Source organism: Cyanistes caeruleus, chromosome 5 (genome assembly GCF_971803275.1).
Source record: "Cyanistes caeruleus chromosome 5, bCyaCae1.hap1.1, whole genome shotgun sequence".
NCBI classification, from domain to species: Eukaryota; Metazoa; Chordata; class Aves; order Passeriformes; family Paridae; genus Cyanistes; species Cyanistes caeruleus.
Window position 1 is genome coordinate 24,543,049 of NC_141705.1, and position 17,082 is coordinate 24,560,130.

Consider the following 17,082-nt stretch of genomic DNA (forward strand, 5'->3'; position numbering starts at 1 on the left):
AGACAATTGCTGTTTACCACTGTGTGGGAATAAGACAGGCTCACAATGAGTATTAAAACATAGCTCTTGTCAGACAAACTTGGTTCATTATTCAAGCGCACTACAGAATTAGTGGATGAAAGGAATGGGACAGCATAATAATTCCTGATTTCAATGTCAAGAAAGCTTACTTGTAAAATTAATTCAAATTGATTTGGAGTGGAAGTAGGAAGCCATGGTTAAAGATGATGAGAGGTCTTACTGAGATGAGGGGAAGGGCACTGGGATCACTGCAGAGATAACATGAGTTTTTCAGAAAGAAAAGAAGAGTTGCATGCTCAAGTCTCAGTAAATGCCACAGGGAATTTGAGATCTCTGTGTGCCTTTGGGGATCTCTTTCATAAGTTTTGTTTGCTATCTTCTTAAAGTTAAAGTAAATGGAATGTTCATTAAATTTGATTAAAAAAAAATTAAAAAAAAAGCCAGACTCAAAGGTAAGTAGAAACACAGAGAAAAGTAAAATATGACTGAGCATTTGAAGAAAGTGGCCTGGTTAGAAATAATTGAAAATCTGGGCTGTATATTTCCAGGAAAAAGCAATGGGAGAAAATAAAATCAGGAAAGAAAAAAGTGACATAATTTGCAATATAAAATCAATTCATAATTCTATATATGGAAACACCCCGACACATTGCAGGAAGGGAATAATCATTTTTTCCAGTCCTTTCACTACTGACCAAAACTAGAATATGTGCACCCTCTTTTGCAAAGCACTATTGAACAGCTGGAAGAAGTTTGAGAAGAGTTGTGAGACGTATTTGAAACACCAGTCCTTAAATTTCCACAGAAGCTTCAGGTAACTGTTCACATAAATTTAGTGACTTTAATGACAAAAATAGAAGTCCAGCCCACATTTTCATCAGATAGCAAGAAGGTGCTCTCTAATTTTTCCAGGAGGATATTCAAGACTGGCATAATAAAGCTTGTGAAAGACCAACTTTTTTCTTGAAGATTGGTGTAAGTTCTGCAAGATGGTGAAAACAAGCTTGCCCTTTTCAAAGGATACATAATCATGCCTCATCCCTCATCTCTCCTGCTACTGAGATAGAAGCATCACATGACAGCTCCTGGAGAGGCTGGGGCTTTCAATCCTTTGGGATGCCTCCAAATCCACAGTGGCATGGAGGACTGCTTTTATCCCTAACTTCTTTAAGCTCATTTCACGACGGCGTGGCAGGTGTTCAATCACTCAGCAGTCACCTAAACTGCTGGTGTCAGAAGCTTACTAATGTAATTTAAATCAGGGGTAGGTGTAAATCAGAACAATTCAGGGCCACAGTGACTATTTTGTACTGCATTGAATCAAATGTTACCTTCAACAGAAAAATGACACCATATGAAACACACAATTCACCTAAATAGAAAAAGAAACAGGGAATAAAGCTTTTAAGGGTCATTGATTGATAGTTTTCACAATTCCTTCTAGGACAAACTAGAAATCCAGTAGAGATGAAAAATATTCAGTCAGGTGCTGCCTGCTGTCAAAACTTTACATTTACTGTGTACAGTATATATTTATGAAGAAAACAATCTTTCAGCAATATATAAGGAGGAATCCAAATTTGGAGCACATTATCAATTGATCAATATTAAGATAATGAGTTACATGCATGCTAAGCAGATAAGAGGTAAAGTGATAGTATTTCAGAATTAAATGCTGCTTTGGGATCTGGAAAGATTATTTATTGCCTATTTATAATTTCTTTTCTTTTTATGCAAATTTAATTTACTTCTTGTTACTGGTACGCATCTGTTTTGGGGTGACTTCTTGCTGAAAATTACACTGCACTGTAATTGAAACACTTAACGTGCTCACTGCTAGAATTTCATCTAATATGTCTGTGAAGGATTATATGAACTAGGGTCTTGGAACTAATTCCATCAAGCTATTTCTACATTTCTCTTTTATGTGTATAAAAGAACATAAAGTAACATTAACATGGTGAAGAAACAGAAATTTTAAAAGGCAATACAACACAGAAACATGGATATTCCCACCATATCCATCTGGTCTATTATTGCTTTTCATAATTCCTTTTCCTTATTATCTGAGGAGAGGAGATGGCCCAGTAAGAGGAGGAAGGGTCCTTAGGGGATGAGAAAATTCTCAGAATCTTTTTCTGTTATACTCATCACTAACTGTATTGAGTCCATTTGTGCTTTTCCCCAGAGTGCCTTACACAGTCTAACGCCTGCAGCTGAGGATAGCCAGGGTGCCAGGCTCCAAACAGATGGGAACACTGTCGGTGCTGAGTTTCTCTTCTGGGCACCACTTGTACTCTGTTTTCTCAGCACCCCATTTCATCCTGTCACAAGCCCAATTTCAAAGAAGGAAGAGTGTGCTAAAGCAGAAGAGATTGCCATCTTCTGCCATGGTTTTGCACATAAGAATACTGGGATTTGGTCCCAGTGAATGGCTGTTTTCTATGCAAACAGTAATGATCCACCAGAATAAAACAAGAATCCCACTTTAGATGGCGATGCAAGGTGTTGTGGCATGAAGGCAAGTACCCACTACAGCAGCCCCAGCAAGCTGTATATCCCCATGAATGGGTGCATGGTGTGAGGAGGAGCTCTCACAGCTCTCACCTGCACCAGCCCCGTGCAGCCCAGCACCATCTCTGAACTGGGGGGTCCAATTTAGCTGCAGTGCCAACACACAGCAGGTGTAGGTGGCCAACAGGACACTGACAGCATCAGTGGTTCATTTATCAGTGAATAATGTCCTTGTGGCTTGTTTCACTGCAGGACCAGTCTTTGCTAAAGGAATGTCCACCTGACAGTCTGAAAGAGAGCACAAGCTGTAGGGCAATGTGACTTTGCCTTCCAGTTTGTGCTTTATGGCATCTTCTTGCCAGCAGTGATTAAGTTATTCAAATCAGTAACACTGCCAGAGTGTCCAGCTTCCCCCACCAGTTTCCAGCATAGTCTAGTCTCTTCTGAACTTGAATATGTGTCTTCAGGCAAGGAACTGATATGTTCTTGTATAACAGTGTATGGATGTCCATGGTAACAATGAAAAAGAGAGGGGCAGAGTGGAAAATATGAAATCTCTTCTAGATAACAGGTCTTAGAAAATGAGAAGCTACTTGCTGGCCTGTAATACATAAGCTGCAGTAATGTGTGAATGTTATTTTTATGATGAGCCACACCATCATAATGATTGCACCAGTGGTGTGATCCTGCAGAAACCTGAAGATTTCTTGATAATTTCTGAGCATCCCAAAGAGCCTGGTTCAGGACATGAGTCACTTGTAAATGGAACCCAACATTGCCCTCTCGTTACTAATTTGGGTTTTCCACCTCCAGCAGGAAGTATATTTTTAAATATCATTACTTGAACAAAGACAACATTAGCAAGTCAAACGATATTACATAAGCACTATTTTGTTTTTTTTACAGGAGACCATAAAATTATGCTTTTTATGCAATTTATCATATTTTATTCATTCAAAGGAAATCAAAGTGAATTCTAAAATTCTATTTTAGAATTAATTTCAACTATTCTAAGACTTAAAATTTTTTGTTAATGAAATAATCCTTCAGTATTATCCTTCAGCCTGTCATTCTGATGTTTGTTCACACATTTTAAAGTGTAAACATCACTGTATGGCAAAACTGTATCTCTAGTCCCCATCATTCAGTTAGAAGAGTAAAAATTGGTGTGTAATATCTATGATGAAGGCTTAAAATTCATTTGTTTAGTCAATAAATATGGGCAATAATAACAACATTACTTTGGCTTTATATTTGAATTCATTACTCTCATGAAATATTACCTTAAATGGGAGATTATTTATTAAGGAAGTTGTTTTGCTTTTTTTTAATAGTTTCAAATGTTTAGTCTAGTCTATACCATTCTATATTTCTGTGCATGTTAATTATTAAGAATTACACTCATTAGAAAAACATAAAGGGATATGTATTCCATGTAGAATTCTCAATAAGACCATAATGTAAGGAATTGTATTGATTTAGATAGAAAAACTGATTAATTAATGTTAAATTACTTTGTATTTTTTCCTTATTTAAATCTTAAAATAAATTTTATCAAAGCAACTATTACTTAAACCTACCACTAAATTATTCACTAATACCTTCCTAGTCTTTAATTACACTAAACAAAATTTGCACCCATCTTTGAAAAGGATAGAATGGAAGACCCTGGGAACTACCGACCTGTCAGCCTCACCTCTGTGTCCAGGAAGATGATGGAACAGATCCTCTTAGGAGCTGTGCTATGGCAGCCAGCCAGCACACCTCACCAAGGGAAAGTCCTTCCTGAACAATCCAGTGCTCTTCTGTGATGGACTGACTGCATCAGTGGGCAAGGAAGAGCTACAGATCTACAGATCTGTACTTATGTAAGGCCTTTGCTACAGTCCCCACAACAACCCCCTCTCTCTGAACTGGAGAGACACAGATAGGATAATAAGAAAATACAGGATTATAAGAAAGATGTGGACAAACTTTTAGCAGGACCTGTTGTGAAAGTAAAAGGCTTAATGGTTTTACACTAAGATAGTAGATTCAGACTAGTTATGAGTAAGATACTTTTCATGATGAGGATGGTGAGACTCTGGAACAGGTCTCCAAGCAACCTGATTTGGTTGAAGATGTCTGTGATTATTTCAGGAGGGTTGGACTAAATGACCTTAAAAGGTCCCTTCCAACTCAAACCCTTCTATGATTATAATTGAGGGTTGACCATTATCAGTATTTGGATTTGTTTTGTTGGTTTTTTTCCCCAAAAACATGATCTTCATAAGCTCCAAATGGAGTGGATATTTAGTGTACTGACCGCCACTGCTGAAGCTCAATAGGAGGTACAGATTCCCATGGCAGACTGTTCCTGTGAGTAACAAAGTGAATAGCTGGAAAGAAGTGAAAAAGAAGACGAAAATAAAAGAAGAAAAGGCAGCTATAATGGGAAAAGAAGAAGAATGTAAGACAATAGGAAACAATCAACCCTCCAAGTGCTTCTAATATACAATTTTCTTTTAATACCTGGGAGTTTTCAACCAAGCGTGGCCATTTCAAACCCACAAACTCTCCTGTTCCACTGAAGTCTCAGCTTGTGTTCTCCTTAATTGTCTGAAAACTGTAGAGTAATAGCTATACAGACAGGGTTGGAACTCCAGCTGGGTGAAATGGATGAAAAGTGTGACAGGAATTGGAGAATACAACTGAAGGATTCACATGACTTGTGGTTTCTCCCTTCTCTCTCTGACTACAACACATTGGAATTTTTCACTCTGAAAGAAGGACAGCATAAACTGTCTAATTCCAAAACCAAATCACTTTGTCTTAAGATGCCACTGTGGATACCAAGTAACAGTAATGTTATTCATCTGCCACATCACTCACGTGCCTCATGAACACATGGAAAGTGGTTACCAAAAGTCTTACAGTATTCATGAATTAAAATACATATCAACATAATACTGTGTTCTCCTCACAAATGAATCAATATGTTTTGAGAAAAACAGTATAATAAAAGAAAAAAAAAACAGCTCATAAAAATATTTATATACTGACAAATTTAAAAAAAAAAAAAAGGTCAAAAAATCACCTAAGCATACTTCAGGCAGTTACTTCCTGGAATACTGAGAATAACTAGGCAGGCAAAACAAACCTCCAAATTCAACAGGAAGGTTTACTAGGAATGCTCAAGATGCTGTCTGCATCTAAAATGTATAATCCTAGATGGAGACAAAGGTCTTAGTATTAGTCTAACTTTAGACTAAGAAAAACTAGAATTGTATCCACTGGGGGATTTGTCATAGTTAAACAGTTGGAAATTTCATCAGGTAAAGACTAGGAGGCCAATTATTAGAAAAGACAGAAAGTAAATGCTAAACTTGTCTAAGAAGCATTAAACTTTCAACAGGAAGAACGGGTCTTTTGGACCAGAAAGAAGCAAGCAAGGAACTTAAAAGCAAACCTGAGATGCCAAATGATCTCATACTGGTCTGCATCAGTTCGGACTAGACTTATCCCAGTTACAGTCCTTCAATTTATTAAAATGTTGTTAAAACATGTTGAAGCCAACTAATTAACTGAATAGGAGAACAACTAGTTCTAGATAGGTTAAGAAAAGAATCGCTGAATTAAGTCGCTTCTAAAAAACTATTGGAAGTTTCTTAAAGTGGCCTTTTAGAGGACCAAAAAGAAATGCAGGTATCAGGAATAATCCTGGAAATTATAATACAAGAAGTCCTCTTTTCTTCAGCTAAACCATTTAAAATGTCCATAGATGTCAAACATGTCTTCTGACACTACTGTGCAGTTAGTGCTACAGAACATGTATGGAGATTAACCTTTTTAAATGTATATGTGTACATTTGTGTGATCACAGTAACATTTTGAAATCTGTAAGAACTCAGCAGCTTTTTGTGAACTCCAGCAGTCCTTACCCATTTCAGCTGTGGCTGACTGAACCACAGTCATCTTCTTGGTGTTCCTGTAATGAGAAAGGAATTTATTTTCCCATGTCTGGGCTGAGATAACAGGTTTGCCATACAGAGCTGACTATTCACAGAAACTTTTCACTTGTAAATGTAGCACACTCTGCTGTGGTATTTTAAATCTTCTATTTCTAAGCTGATTTTTGTGAACTTGTCAAATTGGAACTGCTTTCCTCTCTGCTACTAAAGCTACTCAAATTTTTAGTTCATCCTCTGCTGCTTCTTAGCATAACTCTCTTTCTCTTAGGGTCTGTATGGCAGTTCCAATTAAGCAGACTACCCTAAATGTTTTTTCCCACTCTTGAAATATGTTTTTGTTTTGTTTTGTTTTTTTCCAGCAGAGTAGTTATGAAAATACTGAACAAAAAGTAAAAACTTGCTTGGTTCTATTTAAAAAGGAGAGGGGATAACAACAGCCAAGAAAATCTACCAGATGGTTCTTTTAATAAATACATTAAAGTCTCTTTTATTTTTCTCCATTTTTAGCGACTAACATAACAAAAACTTTCAGACCATCAAACCAGTTTTCACAATCTGCCATAAATTTGCATTTCACAGAAATAATCCTGACAAGCACTAATAGATGAACGTTGTTGGTGCAATAATAAAACAATATAAGGCATATTTACACCATCCTTACATACAGAACACTGTACACACAAAAAAATCACAGATCCAGAACAAAGTAAATTCAATCCCTTAGACATTTTACGTTTATAGGCTTGGTATCAAACAAGTAATTCTCCAAGCAACAGACAACCTCTTGTTCTTGTGTGATTTATTTGTAATATTGTGCTCATGCAAAATAGGTATTTGCTTTATTGCATTAACATTGAGAGAATGTTGGGAATTAGTTCCAAAACCAGTTCAATTAAATTTTAAACCCTGTTTCTCTTCATCCTTAGCAAGTCTGAGTCATTTTTAATGGTGACATAAAATGAAGCGTTAACTGATGATTGAGATTTTTATTTCTTAAGTTCCAAAACAATAATGAAGCTCAACTGACTGTGCTTTGAAAACCATCTTTCTTGACCATGCAATTTTTTTCTTTGCTATTATGAAGTGGTTTAGATGAGACACCTTTTGCATTTCTTAAGTTTCTATCTTTTTATATATATATATTTTTAAAGAAAAACATGTACTATCCAACATCCACTGTTCACAGAAAGAAATAAGCAGCAGGAATAGCTCTGGTGGCGGAGTCGGCCAGGAGGAGGACATCAGTAAGTTAGAGGCAATGTAACAAACATCAAATGCCTCCGAGATATGTCAGGAAAGAGTTGATTACTATAACCCATATTTCTGTAAGAGTTCAGACTGCCAGGGACGCTTGCGCTCTGGAAAGTAATCTGGAATGTGGATTTTTTTAAAATCTTGAATACATTTTCTCATTTCTTCCTCAACACTCAGCTTCTCACAGACCTTCTTTTTGGAAAGATTTGTTTCTCTGGACTTGCTAATGAGAGTTTGAAAGAGTTCACTGTTCCTGCGTTTGTCTGGCGGTGGCATCCACTGCACGGGGGCCTTCTTAGACGGACGATCCAACGTCAGAGTGTTTGGCTGGTGAGCTGTGGATGGCTGAGTGCTGGTGGCATTTTCTTGAGGGGTGCTTGCTTCCGAGTGGCTGTCACAGCTTGAGGTGGACAGCTCGTTACAGGAAGTCCCACTTTCACTGCCTTTGTCCAAAACTTTGTCGTGCTTCCTTTCCTCGTGGTCTTGTTTGGGGGAAACGGTTCGCTGGGGGGGCCCTAATATAAAGCAGGAGAGAAAAAGTGTTAATCAAGCACTGCTTTACACAGAAAAATGATCAGATACCATTTAGAAAAACACAATTCAGAGTCTCAGCTGGCAAAAGTTGATGCCATTTCCTTGTAGGTAACAAAACTATCCCCAACTGGTACACAAATTGAAGGTCTGGGCCTCAAAATTCTCACTCCTAAAAATGTTTACAGCAAGAATAACTTCACTGCCTGCCTCAGAATCTGGGTAATGAAGCGTGCATGATGCTCACAGATTACCTGCACTGGAAATCTTTGCACACAAATTTAAATGAACTGGTTTGCTACTACACAGCAACAAGTATATTATGACAAATTAGATTTTGTTGTTTGAGCGAAATACTACTGTACAACTTGCAAGCTCTTCACTTGAATAAAAATATTCCAAGGACTTAGATTTTAATTTTTTTTTGGAAGCTCTTAATTCACCTTCCCTGAACAGTCTACTGATACTGTACTCATCTGCAGATGTCAACTCTGCAGAAGCCCCAGACGGAAGAAGGATTATTAAACCTAGGATAACAGAGAGATTGCTCACTGGTATCAGAGTCTTTAGGGTTTCGGGGTTTATTTATCCTGTAATGATTTCACTGCACTTCTTACTGTCAGTTGTTACCCAGACTTGGTGCAAGCTCAGAATTCAGCTGTACCTCCTACTGCACAGGCTGGCAGGGAAAAGGAGGTTATGAAGTTATGGGTGAAGAGGCACTCTGCCATGCCCACCACCCTCTTGGCAGGCGCAACTCAGCAATCACATGCCTGAAAATCAGATCTAGGCTCTTATTCCCTCCATATATCATTTTTGCTTTGAAGTCTTAAGCAGAATATGAATGTGGAAATTAAGTGGTAGCCACTAAATCTGTACAAGCATTTTCAGTTTTGAAGATTTATTTCAAAACTCCAGCTGTAAATGATGCTATGCTGACATCATATTAACGTCACAATCTTAATTTAGTACACTATCTAAAGAGGACAGAAATATCAATGGAGTTTAAGGAGTGTTGGACTGGACCAAATAGAAAAATTTCAAAGATGTTTAAGGATCTAAATGGAAATGTAGAGAGGGGATTCAGTGGCAGTTGTGTGTTTGCTACAAATCCTGAAAGCATCCAAAGAGGTTGGGTATCTAAATATCTTATGAAAACTAGATTATCCCTACAGTTTATCCAGACAACACCAGCACCAGCCTTTGCCAGTACCAAAACTGAGAGTATGACAGTTCTACCTTGGGTCACTGGAACAGAGGTGCAAGATTTTTGATTCACTTAGCATTTTGTTGTTCGGAATTACAAATTAGAAATGCAATTGCAAAGAATGCAGAAGCAATATGAAGACCCCGGTTGTCTTTTTGACAGTGCAGTTCTGTGACTAAAAGGAACATAAGAAGATTGCAGTATTTTATATGAGACAGAGGAAAACAAAATAAAGCAATACACAAAGGAAAATAAAGATTAGTCTAACAATAGCAGCATTCAACAACCTGCTTTTCTTTTGTTTTACCCAGCATCCCAGGATGCTGTGTCCCATTTTTGTAGTCCATCTAGAGAAACCCATGAATAATCAAGAACCAAAGAGAGACAACAATCCTATAGGGCTTGTACTTACATTAAGCACAGTAAAAAACAGAAGCAATTTTCTACTTCATTATATTCAACCCAAATATTTAACACATGGCTGCAGCGATTTCCCTCCTCTTTCTATTTCACAAGTATGATCACCTTCTTAAATAGATTTACATGCCTTCCTTCTATTGTTGTATCTAGCATTTCATTTCATACCTCAAGTGATTATATGAATATGCTAAATTGCGAGTCAGCTGGCATTATGGAGCTACTCTGGCTTTGCAGCATGCAATTATAAAGCTGAGTAGTTAATCAGACAGTGATTTCAGTATTGTTACTCCGATTTTCAGTAACATGATTAACATCAATATCTAATCTAGTTTACAATCTTGGCTTCTTCAAATATAACAACACACTCTATGACTAAGAAACTAAAGCTTTTTGTTTGCAGTACTCAGTACTCTTCAAGTCTCTTTCCTGTCTATTTCTTTTGCTGCAACTTCATATATCAAGATGTTATCTCTTGTTGGTTGCTTTTACTTAGTTCTTTATTGGTACTCCTTGCTTCACATGGGCTCAAACCCACAATGTGCTAAGGATCTATTTCAGAAAAGCACACTGAAATATACCTTCAAGAATACAAAAAGATGCATTTCCTGCTATAAGATTATTCAGGAGCATGACAATAGGCAGGTATTTAAATGCTTTTTTGGATCACAGCCCTAGGGTTCAGTATCTTACAGTACTGAGTTCTGTATGCTCCACTGAATCACCTAAATTCACAGTGACTTTAATCAAAACACAAGTTTCTCCCACACCTCTCCTTTTAAAAATTAACAAATCCTCCCTCACAAAGAATTCTTTATATGCCTCTGCACTGCTTTTTCAGTAGTGTGTTATTAACAGAAGCAACAGTTCTGCTAGAGGGGAGGTTTTCCTCACAGTATTTTCTGCCTGCTGAAACCCAGTAGAATTTTAAATTATATACAAAAAGATCTACAAAAGATTTGTTTAATTTTCAACATCAGGGATTATTGGATAAATTTAGCTACATTTCTAATTCAAAAAACATCTCCTTATTGCCCTTTGTGCTGCCACACTTTTCACTGTAACCCCTCAGCCATTCTGCGACAACACCAAAGACATTCAAGTATTCCAGTCTACTATATTTGCACTACTGTGCACATTGAATCATAGGATAATTCAGGTTGGAAAAACCTTTAAGATCAAGTCTAACTGCTAGCCTAACACTGCCAAGTCTACATGTAACACTAAAAAAAACAAAATCACTGACTTACAGCCTATCTCTCGTGTTCCTGCCTGCTCCAGGACCTCCACCAGCTGCTGGTGCCATGGTTTAACCCCAGCCAGTGGGGTTGGACTAGATGGCCTTTAAAGGTCCCTTTCTACCCAAATAATACTTTAGGATTCTCCTCTTTCTTTGGTCAAATACCTGGATTCCTGTATGCAGAATGTCAGATGCGTGTATTAATTTCCTCACTCAGCTACTTTATTCCTACAGTGTCTCAAAGATAATTTTTTGGTTTATAATTCAGTTTATTTTTACAGCAAAATGTAAAAAGTTGTGAACATATGCACAGACTGCTGCAGTTAGCTATTTTAGTAACTATTGTTTGAAATGAATAATGGAAAATCTTAGCTCTGGAGTACAATGGCTATAGCTGGATGCAAGACATGTAGATAAGAGTAGAGCTGATATAAAGATGGTCATTTGGGAAAAAACCATAACCAACACTTTATATGTGTTCAATATGCACCACTTCAATCAAGAAGGATGCAATCTGCTGAAAATGCTGTCTTTTACTGTTGTTTCAGAAAATATGCATAAAAGAATATTTGTGAACTGATTTGAGTTTTATGAATTCCCTTGTGAGTACTATAAAATAAAGCCTGTTTGTTGATTTAAGTAAAAACCTAAACCAATTAAAAAAATCAAACCAACAAACACAAAATCTTGAGTCTTTCTGTGATGTAATTTTAGCGAAAAAAAAAGTTCTTGAGGGTATTTTGTCTCCATATTTTCCTGTTTCTTCAAATGTACTTAAAAACCCAAACTCAGCTCTACTTGACACAGTCCATGGAATTAATAAAATAATCCAATTAATTAAATCAGTTCATTTGAAATTATATATCTATAAACAAAACTAACTCTTGCATAAGCAATAAGCATTTTGAATATTTTATATTTATTAAACATCTTTAGGAATATTTTTTCTTTCAAGAACATCTTCCAAAAATTGCAGAAAAATTAACAAAATTATGGCATAAAATACTGAAACAGTAAATAAATTTGATGTTTCTAGTAGATTTAATAAAAAATAAAAATATGAGGGCAACACTGTTTTAAACTGACATTATATTGGATGGTTCAGGAACATAATAGCAATGAGAATAAAATTTATTATTTGTATCTGCAGAGGAAATTCTATCTAATTCAATAATATTAGTTGCAGTTGTACATGACTGCTTAAAATGCAATTTTTTGCACCTTGTTTCACATAGACAAAAGTCCTTATTTTCAGAGGCTATACTGGACCTTTAGCCTGGAACACAGAGATGTTAAACTCCTGAATTAACTTCTCCTCCACCTGCTCTCTCAAAATTACCTTATAGACAGAGGGAATGTAAGATGAAACCTAGTGTTTTATGACTTAATATTTAAAATCTAAGTAAAATTAATTATAATTAATACACAATTACAAAAAAAATATACTTGTCTAATCTCATACTGATAACTTACTTATCTAATATATGTATTTTTTTTATTATCTTTCACCAAGACTGGAAATATTACACTAAACTTAGAGAGAAGTCACCTGTGAAATCTGATGACAGATAATGGCTACTGTGGGAACACTTTCATTACCATAAGTTTGAGTACTTAATATCACACTTCAATGGTAAATGATTACCTTTTATGTCTAATTTCACTTTATTTATAAAAAAGATTACTTTTAAGAGCTCTGAAAGGATAGCTCTAAACCCCTGACATTTCCAGTGGCGTATTAACAGTATTTTCAGTTTTAGGAGAAAATCCTGTTCTTAAGAGCTCAGCTCAACACAAGAATTCACTTCGAGACCTGCACAGGACTCAGCTGGACTCTCACCACCAGAGCTGTAAGTTAAAACTGTATCTCTATGGCTGGCAAACTTACAAGGCACCTCCTGACTCTGTCCTGTTTACCAGAAATCAAAGCTAAATCCATTCCTTGGACCTAGCAGTAAGAGTTTATGTGGGTTTCACTCCATAGAGTTTGTCAAGAAAACTTCACTACTCATATTAGTTATCACAATTTACATCTTAGTTCTGGGGGATGGGGAAGGAGGGGAGAAGGAAGGCCATGTCTCATTAAATGTCTGTTTTAAGGTTAATATGCAGGCCTACACATGAATTAACAGAGGGACACTTTAGCTGTCCCTCTGGCCATGGATGAGATTCATCCATTATGAACATACCAAACAAACAATACTAATAACTGAATATATCGTGTGAGAAATATCTAAGTACTCTTGACAATCTCTTCTCTAAACAGCTTTCACTTATGGGAAAAATTGAAGAGCTCAGCATAGAAATTTCTGTGGAATAAAATTTTGTGTAGGAGTCCTTATGCTGTGTGGCATTAAATTGCTTCAAGTGAAAAAAAAATCATTCAGTTTCCAAATTGGGTTTCATCTGGTACAAAATTTCAAAATGCTTCTTGAATTAAAGGCTTGATCCAAAGATCAAGTATGTAACAGCAAAGTATTCTTGAGAAAGGAGGATTGAAGTTCAGTCCTTCCTATTTTCTTCCTCCTTTGAGATGAGTGACACATTGCTATGGTTATCCACATGCTCACACTTTCATGTTTTTTTAACCCAAATGGGTCTTGGCAATAGTCAATGCAAAGTAGAATAGCTTCAAAAATCTGAAAATAATGTCTCTTTCACCTTCAATTACTACAGGGTAAAATATTCATTTGGAAGAAGTAAGTTAACTTCCTTTAGGCAGAAGGGAGAATTAGTATCTGTGAGGCTTTGACTTACTACTGTGCTAAGTTCTGAACTCTTGGGTAAAAGGCCAGCACTGCTGATGCACCAACTTCAGTAGTCTGAGCAGAACCTGATTTTATCTGATTTAAGAAAGCCAAGCATGTTGGCCTGCAAATGAGACGGTCACAGACAGGCTTGTGAATCTCAGCAGGGCTTCCCTGACATGAAGAATACCACTTAGGTTACTCATACTTTATCAAAACAGTTTGTAAACATGCCCTATATTCTGGCAAAACTTCAAATCCACATCTACAGGGCATGTAAATTGGTTTGGCTTCACTCATAAGTTGACTCTGAGCTGTGAGTCCAAAACTGCAAAAATTTTAGAGAAAGTTTTAGACATAACTGTTGATCCTATTTAAGTCAAAGACAACATACTCTGTGACCTTAAGTTACACAAAATTAGTTAAAAAAAATAAAACCTGTTCATTCTAGTGTGGATGAAAAAAAAAAAGACCTTATCAGAAAAGCAATTTAATGGAGGAAGTAGGGTAAAAAAATACTGTATCTTCTGAAAGAAGAAAAAAAGAAAAGAAAAAATTGAAAAAAAAGAGAATGATTTCTATAACTTTTCAGTACTTTACTCAGAAAGCATATTTTTATTGGCATCCCTAGACAATTCATCTTTAGATGAAACCAGGCAAAATTACTGCAGATAGAACTTTAGTCCAAATATTTGAGCAAAACATATGAATATTATGTTCTAAAGAGAACTTCATCACAGACTTAATTGTCATGTTTGATAGAATATAGAACTCATAATAATAAAGAAATTATGAGAAAATTAAAAAGAAATTGTGATGATTATAAGAGATGGAGGCAAAATATACTCCTTGATTACTTGGAACTGTTTTACTATATTCAGAATTTAATAGGACATGCAAATTATCCCACAATATTTCCTGTCCTCTACTGCCAAGCCCATGAGGCATCTCACATGCTTTGATTCTAACACAAAATTTCAGAGTGTGAACTGTACACTGAAGTCTTCTTGGTAATGTTTCAGAGTACTAGGATTTTTTAGCAGAGTTTATTTTCTATTTCATGGTTATTTCAAAAGGAAGGAAATGTCTGTGACTGCACTCTTGATGAAGCTTCTTATTTAAATCTCCTTACCTGCCATGGAAAGATAAAAAGACACTGTAGTGACAGCATCTGTATTGGGCATAGCTCCCACAGGGGAAATTACCCTTTAATAGTGTTAAGCTTGATGGTGTGTGAATGGTTATGTGGTACTTGAAGGGAATGAACCAATCCATCTTTCAGATTAGGGCCACATGCCTGTAAGTGATAAGTGCTTTGTCTCAAAAGAAAAAAAAAAAGAACACAACAACATAAAAATATTTTACTGCCACATTTACTACCACCTGATGTTAAACTAACTTCTAGAAAGGGTGCAGTAGAATGAGTGAAATAAATCAATGAGGAAAATTTCTTTGCTCCTTTCTAGTCAAGCTGTATTTTAAATATTAACATTATTCATGACATAAAAAGACTAATTAATATATAGAGAGGAAACTATTTTTGTTATATGGAATGACAGAATAATAAATAATAAATCATCTGTGCCCAGCTTGAATTCATTAGATATTTCACCTGAATCTTGTCTTGAACAAATAGTCAACACACATTCTTTCATTTGTTACTTTTCCAGCTCAGTTTTGTGCTAAGCCAAACAGTACTTAAATAGGAGGGAGACAGGGAAATTCTGACCTAGGCAATTTGCTGCATTCCAGTAAAACCAATGAAGAGACCAGAGTTTTTTATTTAATACATTAATCTGAAAATTCTGAAAAAAATTCAGCAAAGTGTCTTTTCTAGGCAGATAAGCTAAAGATGACAGGAAAGACCACTGGTTTTCATATCCAACTGCAAACAGAGTCCAATACTGAAGATGGTATTTTTATTTGTGAAGTTAGAGATGGCTATGACATTAGTGCACTACTGGACATACAAGAAGAAAGTGAAAAGTTTGGAATAGATAAGACAAGCTGAATCTGTAGCAAAATATGCAAAGTCAGGAAACCACCAATAATGCCAATATCCACCCACCAAGTATTATGCATGACAGATTTAGCCATTTCTGGATTATATCACTAGGTCAATATTTTGCAGCCAAAGATGTCAAACCTCCTGATTACCCTTGAAAAGAGCACTGTTTAGCAAACAGATTGCACAATCTTCTGCAAAATCCTAGAAGCAAAATTAAAAAGTCTATCCTAGCTAAAGAAATATTGCAAAGTCACCTGCCAATTTCCTAGCAGGAAACACAAACTTCCAGAGTCAACCAGATGGTTCACATTTTCCATGTTACATTCTGGGTAAATCATCAGATTCTTCAGTGGTGGTCATGTGCTATATCACTCTCCACTAACAGCAGAGCAATAGCAATAAAATACAAATATTGTACTAGCAGCAATATGACTGAGTAATTTGGCTATTTTAGAATGAAAGTAATTTGATATAAGAGTATTTTACATGTAGAATGGTTGATTTTTTTTTCTCTCTCCACCTATAAAAATATTTTTCCCCTGCCCAAGATCTGAAAATGTAGGTACTTAAAATAATTTTGATGCTTGAAGGAGAATCTCAGAAATGAATGCCTTATATACATGACAAATAATGTTTTTATAAAAAGCATGCTTTTCATAACTTTACTTGTTACAGTGAATAGGCCCAATTGCTTTATTTCAGTAACATCTTGGCAACATCTGGCAGATGTGCCTGTCATTCATTTACAAACTGTAGTTAGTTAATGCTTAGCTCTGATCTTTTTTAACTCATTATTTTTGACTGGCTATCAGTTAAGAACTAAAATATTTTGTTCTGACCATGAGAAATGCTTTTTAGTTACCTATTAGATGCAGTATTTTCCCTGAAATAGTTAATTGATATTAAATGCCATCAAATTATAAATTTGGCCTTTGAATGTCAGTAAGACTTATCTAGTGATATTATCAATACACCACAAAAAGGGGAATGATCAAAGGCAGGATATTTGATCATGTTGCTCTTGTAAATTCCCTTGAAACTTTGGTGTTTCTTTCCCCTAACTAGTGCTGGCAGAAAGTTTACTTTGTTAATACTGTTCACTGGAAGACAGTTCCATTACACAGACCTGTTTTCCAGCTTCTACTCTAATCCTTGTAGCTAAAAGCAGACATACCTACTTACTCTTTCAACAC

The 17,082-nt window shown here is 36.0% G+C and overlaps 1 protein-coding gene across 1 annotated transcript in view; it reads right to left on the bottom strand.

The window, feature by feature from the left end:
* Positions 1-6,943: 6,943 nt before the first annotated feature.
* KCTD8 (potassium channel tetramerization domain containing 8) overlaps positions 6,944-17,082 on the bottom strand; it is an 89,944-nt gene continuing 79,805 nt past the window's right edge. Inside the window, exon 2 of the mRNA XM_086889183.1 lies at positions 6,944-8,254. Coding sequence (XP_086745309.1) covers positions 7,794-8,254 — 461 coding nt within the window. The 3' untranslated portion in view covers positions 6,944-7,793. The remainder of the gene's footprint in view (positions 8,255-17,082) is intronic.